The sequence below is a fragment of the Oncorhynchus nerka genome, linkage group LG10, assembly GCF_034236695.1.
Source record: "Oncorhynchus nerka isolate Pitt River linkage group LG10, Oner_Uvic_2.0, whole genome shotgun sequence".
NCBI lineage: Eukaryota > Metazoa > Chordata > Actinopteri > Salmoniformes > Salmonidae > Oncorhynchus > Oncorhynchus nerka.
In genome coordinates, this window is record NC_088405.1 from 13,513,828 (window position 1) to 13,525,338 (window position 11,511).

At 46.8% G+C, this 11,511-nt stretch overlaps 1 protein-coding gene across 4 annotated transcripts in view; it reads right to left on the reverse strand.

Annotated features, from left to right (window-relative positions):
- The window catches only part of LOC115127544 (ABC transporter G family member 20-like), a 117,440-nt gene extending 106,986 nt beyond the window's left edge, over positions 1-10,454 (reverse strand). Inside the window, exons 1-3 of one of the 4 annotated variants that reach the window (XM_065023023.1) lie at positions 10,268-10,454; positions 8,068-8,625; positions 4,793-4,944 (exon numbers count right to left, since the gene is read on the reverse strand). In XM_065023023.1, the coding sequence (XP_064879095.1) occupies positions 4,793-4,944; positions 8,068-8,145 (230 nt within the window). In that variant the 5' untranslated portion in view covers positions 8,146-8,625; positions 10,268-10,454. Of the gene's footprint in view, positions 1-4,792; positions 4,945-6,996; positions 7,038-7,543; positions 7,635-8,067; positions 8,758-10,267 lie in introns of those variants that run through there. The other 3 variants (XM_065023025.1, XM_065023024.1, XM_065023026.1) reach the window with 3 other exon arrangements.
- Between the last annotated feature and the right edge of the window lie 1,057 nt (positions 10,455-11,511).

Here is an 11,511-nt window from a genome sequence, read left to right on the forward strand (position 1 = left end):
TATGATATGATAGTATGATAATATAGTATGATATGATAGTACAGTATGATAGTATAGTATGATAGATAGTATGATAGTATAGTATGATATGATAGTATAGTATGATAGTATATCATGATATATCATATTATGATAGTATAGTATGACAGTATAGTATGACAGTATAGTATGATATGCCAGTATGAACTTCCAATGACATTGATGCATGATTATGGGAATCCATGTTAAACGTAATTTATATATGCAAAAGAACCCAATGACATTGTCTACTTTAAGGTTTAGATCAGGGGTATTCAACTCTGACCCTACGAGGTCCGGGAGCCTGCTGCTTTTCTGTTCTCCCTGATCATTAATTGCAAGGACCTGGTGTCCCAGGTCTAAATCAGTCCCTGATTGAATGCATGATTCAGTCCCTGATTAGAGGGGAATCACCCACCTGGTGTCCCAGGTAAGTCCCTATTAATGCAAAAGTCCCTGATTAGAGGGGAATCACCCACCTGGTGTCCCAGGTCTAAACCAGTCCCTGATTAGAGATCACCCACCTGGGTCCCAGGTCTCAACTCTGACACCTGGTGTCCCAGGTCTAAATCAGTCCCTGATTAGAGGGGAATCACCCACCTGGTGTCCCAGGTTAAATCAGTCCCTGATTAGAGGGAATCACCTGGTGTCCCAGGTCTAAATCAGTCCCTGATTAGAGGGGAATCACCCACCTGGTGTCCCAGGTCTAAATCAGTCCCTGATTAGAGGGGAATCACCCACCTGGTGTCCCAGGTCTAAATCAGTCCCTGATTAGAGGGGAATCACCCACCTGGTGTCCCAGGTCTAAATCAGTCCCTGATTAGAGGGGAATCACCCACCTGGTGTCCCAGGTCTAAATCAGTCCCTGATTAGAGGGGAATCACCCACCTGGTGTCCCAGGTCTAAATCAGTCCCTGGTTAGAGGGGAATCACCCACCTGGTGTCCCAGGTCTAAACCAGTCCCTGATTAGTGGGGAATCACCCACCTGGTGTCCCAGGTCTAAACCAGTCCCTGATTAGAGGGGAGCAATGCAGTGGAACTGGCTTGGAGGCCCAGAGTTCAGTTTGAAGGTAGAGAGTATCATTAGGTTTTAAGCAGAGTGCGAATTATACTGTGGAGAAATACAACACAGAATAACAGCACTGTAAAAAGAAAAATATGTTGATTCAACATACTTTTGTAACGCTGCAAGGGGATTGTGAGTTTGCTCAACATTTTAACATATTGGCTGAGGATTGTGAGTTTGCTCAACATTTTAACATATTGGCTGACCCTACAGAAATTCTCAAGTTGAATTGTATGTTCACTCAACTTTACATTTTAGGTTCAGTAAACATACAATTCAATCTGAGAATGTATTTTCATATTTCCCAGTGTGCCTTGCCTTTTCAAGTGAATTGTAGTTACCACCCATGACTGTATTTGTTAATGACAGAGACATGGTTGTTGAATGGCTTTCATTCCTGTAGCCTTCACCAAGTGAATGTTATCTTAATAATTATATTCTTTATGACCAAAAATCATAAGGCCTTCCATTGAGGGCCAAGTTCCACCCTAAAACTGTTGTTTGAAGCTCCTGTTTTACACACCACATCAAGCCTGTAAGTAATATTATGCTGGCTTGAAAAGTGATGTGTAATTCCTATTGGAATCCAGCCAGAGTAAGGATATTCAACAACTGGAACTTTTAATTAATGCGCTACCTGCATTGAGGATGACTGCAGGGGTAGGGAAGATTATTGAGACTACCTAAATCATCTTACCTGGAACAGCCATCTCATTAATAGGTGCAACTACGAACAGATTGGATTAGTTTAGAAACATCTATTATCTTATTTATGTTTGTGTAGCATAAGACTAATCAACCAACAAATGTGTATGCTACATTAAAAAAACAGGTATTGAAACAAACAATTCTGAAAATCAACCTGCAAGAGCATGGTGGGAAATATTGTAATGATGTGTGTGGTTCTGAGCAAACATGAATTAGTAATTTTACTAAACAAGCTTGTTCAAATGCAGCTCACTTCGAGCAGAGTTCAGTAAACAAACTTTAACACATTTGCTCAAGTTCTTGTCCTTTTGAAGTCCACTCAACTCACAGAATAACGCAGATTAAGCAGTTGGCTGTGTGTGTGTGTGTGTGTGTGTGTGTGTGTGTGTGTGTGTGTGTGTGTGTGTGTGTGTGTGTGTGTGTGTGTGTGTGTGTGTGTGTGTGTGTGTGTGTGTGTGTGTGTGTGTGTGTGAGAGAGAGGGGGGGGACAGAGAGAAAGAGAGGAAAGAGAAAGAGAAACAAAAACAGAGACAGAAAGAGCAAGAGAGCGAGAGAAAGAGAGGAAGGAGAAAGATAGTTTCAACATCAACAAGAGGCTCTTCATTAAATACTGTAGATATTTATTTTACTGGGTTTTCTTAATCTATTTCTTATATTATTTTCTTTCTCCAGTCCACCTTGTCACCCTACTCCTCCTCCTCTGAGTGTTCACCCCCCTACTCCTCCTCCTCTGAGTGTTTACCACCCTACTCCTCCTCCTCTGAGTGTTTACCCCCCTACTCCTCCTCCTCTGAGTGTTTACCACCCTACTCCTCCTCCTCTGAGTGTTTACCCCCCTACTCCTCCTCCTCTGAGTGTTCACCACCCTACTCCTCCTCCTCTGGGTGTTCACCACCCTACTCCTCCTCCTCTGGGTGTTCACCCCCCTACTCCTCCTCCTCTGGGTGTTCACCACCCTACTCCTCCTCCTCTGAGTGTTTACCCCCTACTCCTCCTCCTCTGAGTGTTCACCCCCCTACTCCTCCTCCTCTGGGTGTTCACCACCCTACTCCTCCTCCTCTGAGTGTTCACCACCCTACTCCTCCTCTGAGTGTTTACCACCCTACTCCTCCTCCTCTGAGTGTTTACCACCCTACTCCTCCTCCTCTGAGTGTTTACCAGCCTGTCGCCCTACTCCTCCTCCTCTGAGTGTTCACCACCCTACTCCTCCTTCTCTGAGTGTTCACCACCCTACTCCTCCTCCTCTGAGTGTTCACCACCCTACTCCTCCTCCTCTGGGTGTTTACCACCCTACTCCTCCTCCTCTGAGTGTTTACCAGCCTGTCGCCCTACTCCTCCTTCTCTGAGTGTTCACCACCCTACTCCTCCTCCTCTGAGTGTTTACCACCCTACTCCTCCTCCTCTGAGTGTTTACCAGCCTGTCACCCTACTCCTCCTCCTCTGAGTGTTTACCACCCTACTCCTCCTCCTCTGAGTGTTTACCACCCTACTCCTCCTCCTCTGAGTGTTTACCCCCCTACTCCTCCTCCTCTGAGTGTTTACCCCCCTACTCCTCCTCCTCTGAGTGTTTACCCCCCTACTCCTCCTCCTCTGAGTGTTTACCCCCTACTCATCCTCCTCTGAGTGTTCAGCACCCTACTCCTCCTCCTCTGAGTGTTTACCCCCTACTCCCTCCTTCTCTGAGTGTTTACCCCCTACTCCTCCTTCTCTGAGTGTTTACCCCCTACTCCTCCTCCTCTGAGTGTTACCGCCCTGTCACCCTACTCCTCCTCCTCTGGTGTTCACCACCCTACTCCTCCTCCTCCTCTGAGTGTTCACCACCCTACTCCTCCTTCTCTGAGTGTTCACCACCCTACTCCTCCTCCTCTGAGTGTTCAGCACCCTACTCCTCCTTCTCTGAGTGTTTACCACCCTACTCCTCCTCCTCTGAGTGTTTACCAGCCTGTCACCCTACTCCTCCTCCTCTGAGTGTTCACCACCCTACTCCTCCTTCTCTGAGTGTTCACCACCCTACTCCTCCTCCTCCTCTGAGTGGTCCCCACCCTACTCCTCCTCCTCTGAGTGTTTACCACCCTGTCGCCCTACTCCGGCTTTTCACTAGGTTCAGACCCAGGGCCCTTTGTAATGGAATCTGAGGCTCTGTGTAAATCAAATCTAATTGAGCTGTGTGTCAGTGGAGCTCACGTCACCTGCCACTAAGGGACAGAGATGTTGAAACAACAATACTTTATAAGAAAGAGAATTGTGCTGAAGAGAAAGTATTCAGCTGTTGCAACTGTCAAAGGACAATATTCAGCCACTACTGTTGAGGCAACAAACATTTCAGCTGTTAGGCTATCATCAGTGTGTGGACAAAAACACCATTACATATTAATAACATGTAAGATCATTACATATTAATAACATGTAAGATCATTACATATTAATAACATGAAAGACCATTACATATTAATAACATGTAAGAACATTACATATTAATAACATGAAAGACCATTACATATTAATAACATGTAAGACCAGTACATATTAATAACATGAAAGACCATTACATATTAATAACATGAAATACCATTACATATTAATAACATGAAAGACCATTACATATTAATAACATGAAAGACCATTAAAATATTAATAACATAAAAGACCATTACATATTAATAACATGAAAGACCATTACATATTAATAACATGTAAGACCAGTACATATTAATAACATGAAATACCATTACATATTAATAACATGAAAGACCATTACATATTAATAACATGAAAGACCATTACATATTAATAACATGTAAGTCCATTACTTATTAGCGATATTAACATGCTCTGTCTTACTGCGGGGTGAAGTGGTGTTTTGACTTATCCTGGACACTCAGGACAACCTTTTCTGATTGAATAGCCCACAGGGCAGTACGCACTACTGAGGTCAGTGTCATGGTGTAAGGTCAGGGTTAGGACTGGGTAAGGTTGTAGTGTTAATGTGGTTTACTCACATCTGTCCCTGTGGTACGGTCAAGTTGAGATTACTCAGGACTTTGAGTTCACCGTACGACCGACACACTTCCCGACACCGGATCGCCGAACCCCCCAGCCCCGGGGAGGGGGGAGGAGCTTCCTCGTCTGCCTTCATCCTTCCCTCCGCCAACTGGAAGACGAAAAACAAATGTAAAAAAATCAATCACCCCCCTTCACAGCATTATGGCCCAGTGTTGTGAATTGGGTTTCTTTCCCAAAATTCCCAGGTTTTCCCGAAACCCCAGTTAGAAGATTCATGGAATCAGGAAGGAATAGGTAGGAAATCCAGGAATCCTCCAACCAGGGTTTCAGGAAAACGTGGGAATTTGGGGAAAGTTACCCGAATGTTGCAGCCCAAGTAGCAATTGAGGGAGACCATCCGGGGCAGGACGTGAACCGGCGACTATGGTTACGGGCAAGTGTACTACCACCTATGGCATTAAGGGTCTCGTTGCAGAAACAGACGCAGTAGCACATACAGGGAAAACACACCAGGCTGGGAAAACACACCAGGCCATATTACAAAGTAGTGCACTATCTTTGGCCACCATATAGGACCCTGGTCAAAAGTAGTGCACTATCTTTGGCCAGAGCCCATATAGGACCCTGGTCAAAAGTAGTGCACTATCTTTGGCCAGAGCCCATATAGGACCCTGGTCAAAATATGGAAAATATGGAAAATTGGTTGTCATTTGGGATGCAGACCAACTAAGGACTTGCTCATTACGGACAACAGAAAGTGAACTAAATGACATCTTCTCAGCAACTAGCTGCCATGAATCTGTGTCTGTGTCCTGTAGCAGACCTGTGTTGAAATATTATTTGAAAATCATTTCAAATGCTTTCTCTGTGCTTGATTGATCTTGCCTGGTTTAATGGGACCAATAGAATAGTCCCACAACTGTAAACCCTGCCCATCTGGCACTCCAGGCAGGCTAAAGCAAACGATCAAAGTATTTGAGAGAGTTCAAAACAGAATATGAACCCAGGTCTGGTGGTGGCGTGCCTGTAACTTGGCCTGCATTGAATCTAGGTCGTAGAGCAACCCTGACTGGCACCCTATTCCCTACGTAGTGCACAACTTTTCACCAAGGCCCATAGGGATATAGTGGTTTATATAGGCAATAGGGTACCATTTGGGACGCACCCTGGTTCAAAATCATCTTTAATCCCTGTTTGCCTCCCTTTCCCTGGCTTCCCTTGTTTGTCTCCCCTTTCTCTGTGTTGGCTTCCCTTGTTTGTCTCCCTTTCTCTGTGTTGGCTTCCCTTGTTTGTCTCCCTTTCTCTGTGGTTTCCCTGGCTTGGCTTCCCTGTTTGTCTCCCTTTCCTTTCTCTGTGTTGGCTTCCCCTGTTTGTCTCCCTTTCTCTGTGTTGGCTTCCCCTGTTTGTCTCCCTTTCTCTGTGTTGGCTTCCCCCTGTTTGTCTCCCTTTCTCTGTGTTGGCTTCCCCTGTTTGTCTCCCTTTCTCTGTCTTCTCCCTCACATAATCCAGCATCTTTCATTCCACTGTGACGAGATTAGAGGGAAACCACTCCGTAATCTGACTCATTCGATCAAGGTCACCTTCTTTGACACAATTCCACATGGCAGCATATGTACAGACCGGTACTATTGTTATAATAGTAATAGCCAGGACATTGTGCTGTAATAACGTTGTAATATAGGATATTGATAAGTGAGACATTATAAAGCCCATCTACACAGACAGACGTATTCATTCACTTTAAGGGAATTTGTCCACGGTTCTATTCTTTCTGCTTGAAGTTCAACATTTTTATTAATCAAATTGCAGACCGCAAATGATCTGAAATACTTGATATTTACAGATGAAAGAGTCCAGTTCAAGTTTAAAGAAGCTCCATAAAAATAAGAAAAGGGTAAAAAAGGTATCATTTGATCCATTCAACAAGATGTTGAAGTAAACTACTGTGTTCACCAGATTACTTCAAATTAATAAAATAAATTGGAAGCCAGGTAGGCTACATTTGATGCTAACGGCGAGTGTCACACCGATTTGTCGTTATTATATCAGATACCCACTGATACTGTACTATACGTTTAACCTACCTAATCTTTGAAAGAGGGACAATCACAAACTATATAAAAACACGAAAACACAAGCTGAATGCTTAATTTAGTCAACTAGGAATAACAGCTTGTCCAACATTGTGACAGGGACTCACCTGAAATAGTCCTTCTCCTCAAGGAGACGTTCAGTAGCCTACTGGGGATGAAGAGCAACAATGTAGCCACCTGCACTGTAGTCTGTGTGTGTCTGCCTAGCCAACGGTGTAGGTAGGTTATATTGCAACGTGGTAGATAGAGTAGGTTGGGTTTCGAGAAGGGAGAAGTCTCTCCCTGGAATACATGCACCTGTTATTCTACTACTAAATTACATTAACAGAGAATTAGCGAGACAAATTATAAACTACAAAAACAAACCACGACACTCCTACCACGACACCTTCCTATGATTTTCTTCAGTTTAGGTAGCCTATATATGGCAGCGGGACTCCATCGTAATAAACGGAGCAGCCATATATTCTGTTGTAACTGTAACAGCAAATTCATTTATAGGCGCAATAACATTCCAACTGGTGCCGGTTCGCTCTTTCGTGAATCAGCAGTGCATTTATCCAAAGCTAATTTAGCCTGTCTGCTATCATCACAATCCGATACAGAATATAGAACAGGCTTTCGCTCTCCAATCATCTTGTAGACAAAAACTACCTTCCAGAGAGCCGGCCAACTTCCGCTTCACAGCACGTCCAAAACGGAGCATGTCGGACTCTGTGGGTTCGCCCAACCAGCGCATTTATCCTACAATTGACCATGAATTCGGCAGCGAAAGCGTCATGCATGCATGACCTGTGATGCGTGTTGGTGCCTGGCTATTTTTATACATCGGTTGGCTACATGCCGGTATAGACAGCTGCTAGGTTTTCATGTCATTTCAAATCAATGCTTCTTTTACAAACGCCGCAGTGCACTTCCACTCTGCACCAGACATTCCATTTTTATGCCCACAGGAACGGAATTCAAACACGCGTCTCCTTTTATTCCATCACTATCTTTTCCCACATCCTAAGGATGTGCCTATTTACTGGGCCTATGGTGCTTTTTCTGAAATGCTAATTGTCTATGGAGTTATTTCAGCATATACATATCAGCGTTAGCCGTATTGCATTGTCAGATCTTCCATAAAATACCTCACTAAATCATGCCAGTTTTGCCGGCTTACAAACGTTGCATACCTGCTCCTCCATCTCGGTGCATTCGGGCGGTCCTCCTGTCGTCGCAGCATCATCCGCGGCTGCTGCCTCAGAGGCCATGGTCGTCGGTTGGCGGGAGATGCATCCAGCCTCAGCTCCCCAGCAGATGGCCTCACTAAAATCAATAGGCTACTATCTCCATCTACTGGCGGTGAAGGAAAGGGAACTAGGAAAGGTGTCTGAAAACAGACCAATACTATATTTTATTAACAAGCATCAAATGCAAACAATACAGGCAATCATACAAACATGTATAAACATGTCCAGTAACATCTGACCACACAAACAAGAGCCAATTCATTTACATAATATCAGCAGAAAAGTGCCTTAGGCCAAATTAATTAAGATTATGTGTCCGAAAACCACCCCTCTGTGTGAAGGGGACTTCATGTGAGGGTGGTGGATGTCTCTCAACCGGAGGTGTGTCTTCAGTCGGGAGGGAAGAGGAAGCTGCTGCACCACATCGGTCTGCATCAGAACCACTGAACCCAACTCTTCCCTGACCTGCACGGCCTGCAGAGATGAGAGAGGCCACACACTCTAGATAGAGATAGAGAGGACACACACACACACACACACTTTGAAATTAAAATGTCACTCTAAATAGCATCTGCTGAATGACAAAAAATGTAATGTGTAAATGTTATTGTGTGTTACCTAGCCTGCCCCTCCAACCTAGCCTTCACAGGGTTACCCCTGCCCCTCCAACCTAACCTTCACAGGGCTACCCCTGCCCCTCCAACCTAACCTTCACAGGGCTACCCCTGCCCCTCCAACCTAACCTTCACAGGGCTACCCCTGCCCCTCCAACCTAACCTTCACAGGGCTACCCCTGCCCCTCCAACCTAGCCTTCACAGGGCTACCCCTGCACCTCCAACCTAACCTTCACAGGGTTACCCCTGCCCCTCCAACCTAGCCTTCACAGGGTTACCCCTGCCCCTCCAACCTAGCCTTCACAGGGCTACCCCTGCCCCTCCAACCTAACCTTCACAGGGCTACCCCTGCCCCTCCAACCTAACCTTCACAGGGCTACCCCTGCCCCTCCAACCTTTCCTTCACAGGGCTACCCCTGCCCCTCCAACCTAACCTTCACAGGGCTACCCCTGCCCCTCCAACCTAACCTTCACAGGGTTACCCCTGCCCCTCCAACCTAACCTTCACAGGGCTACCCCTGCCCCTCCAACCTTTCCTTCACAGGGCTACCCCTGCCCCTCCAACCTAACCTTCACAGGGCTACCCCTGCCCCTCCAACCTAACCTTCACAGGGCTACCCCTGCACCTCCAACCTTTCCTTCACAGGGCTACCCCTGCCCCTCCAACCTAACCTTCACAGGGCTACCCCTGCACCACCAGCCTAGCCTTCACAGGGCTACAGCTGCCCTTCCAATTAGCCTTCACGTGGCTACCCCTGCCCCTCCAACCTAACCTTCACAGGGCTACCCCTGCCCCTCCGACCTAGCCTTCACAGGGCTACGCCTGCCCCTCCGACCTAGCCTTCACAGGGTTACCCCTGCCCCTCCGACCTAGCCGTCACAGGGCTACAGCTGCCCTTCCAATTAGCCTTCACGTGGCTACCCCTATGCCCTCCAACAAAGCCTTCACAGTGCTACTGCCCCTCTAACCAAGCCTTCACAGGGCCTGTCTGCAGCTGTAAATCCAGGAGTGGCCTCCATTGCCACCAAAAGTCTCACAAGTAAAGGAAACAGGCACGATGGATTCCATAAGCAAGTAAATGTGTTTTTTTTCCATGTTAGATGCAGGATGCAGCTGTAGGGAGGGCTCCAGTCCTGCCTGCAGTAGCAGGGGGAGCCAGTAGGAGGTGTAGAACAACTGACTGAGGCCCTCACACAACAGTCCACATAACTCCTCTCCAGTGAGAATGCTCCCATTCGGCTGCTCTGGTCTGGAGAGGCTCCCGCTCGGCTGCTTTGGTCTGGAGAGGCTCCCGCTCGGCTGCTCTGGTCTGGAGAGGCTCCCGCTCGGCTGCTCTGGTCTGGAGAGGCTCCCGCTCGGCTGCTCTGGTCTTGAGAGGCTCCCGCTCGGCTGCTCTAGTCTGGGTATGCCCCTGTGTTTGAGGATATACTGCATCTCTGATTCACAACAGGTCCGAATGTAGAACCATATCTGTTCTGTATGTGTGTGTGTGTGTGTGTGTGTGTGTGTGTGTGTGTGTCTGTTTACCTTAAGAGCAGCCTGATGAAGGCAGGATCTCTTGGAGCCACAGTGTCTTGTGTATGTTCCGTTGACCTCTCCCCTTTCCCGAACCAGCAACTCCACCATCTCTGTGTGTCCAGCGTCTACAGCTACACAGACCATCCAATAGCATTAGGTGTAAAACTTCTAAGAAGGTTGACGAAGTCCTTCTGTTGTGTGTGTGTTACCTGAGTACAGAGGACAGGACATAGAGATGCCGTCAGCTGGCTTGTTGGGGGTCAGCGTCTGTTTCAAGGAGGAGTTGGACCACATCCAGGTGTCCATTCTGAACAGCCATGTACCGCGCCGACTGACCCGCATCTGTCACAGTGTTCACGTAGGCAAGGCAACCAAGGGAAGAGGTTGCTGCACCGAGCCAATGGAAAGAGGATCCTCTTTAGCCTATTGAGGTGCACTTTCAGGTGCCAAGTAGGCTCGGGCGGTGTACCGTATACCGGTGTATTTGGGAAAAGCCACGGGATGTTTTAAAAAAAAAAATCCATCGTAACTATTTATTTGAAGTTTATTTTAAAACATTTGAATATTTGTATTTACTTTTTTAAGTAAATACCTGCAGTCCACTTGTGCAATACATTAGGAGATGAAGAAGATCAAGTTGTTCACTTCAACTGTCACAATGTTTCATTATGCAGCTTACCGGGCGTCCCCAGTCATATGATGTTTGTTTACTCACTGTTGTGCAGCAGAGGCCAGCAGCATGCCACCCTGTAGCCCACTGCTGTTTGTTTACTCACTGTTGTGCAGCAGAGGCCACCCTGTAGCCCACTGCTGTTTGTTTACTCACTGTTGTGCAGCAGAGGCCTCCCTGTAGCCCACTGCTGTTTGTTTACTCACTGTTGTGCAGCAGAGGCCAGCAGCATGCCACCCTGTAGCCCACTGCTGTTTGTTTACTCACTGTTGTGCAGCAGAGGCCACCCTGTAGCCCACTGCTGTTTGTTTACTCACTGTTGTGCAGCAGAGGCCAGCAGCATGCCACCCTGTAGCCCACTGCTGTTTGTTTACTCACTGTTGTTCAGCAGAGGCCACCCTGTAGCCCACTGCTGTTTGTTTACTCACTGTTGTGCAGCAGAGGCCACCCTGTAGCCCACTGCTGTTTGTTTACTCACTGTTGTGCAGCAGAGGCCAGCAGCATGCCACCCTGTAGCCCACTGCTGTTTGTTTACTCACTGTTGTTCAGCAGAGGCCACCCTGTAGCCCACTGCTGTTTGTTT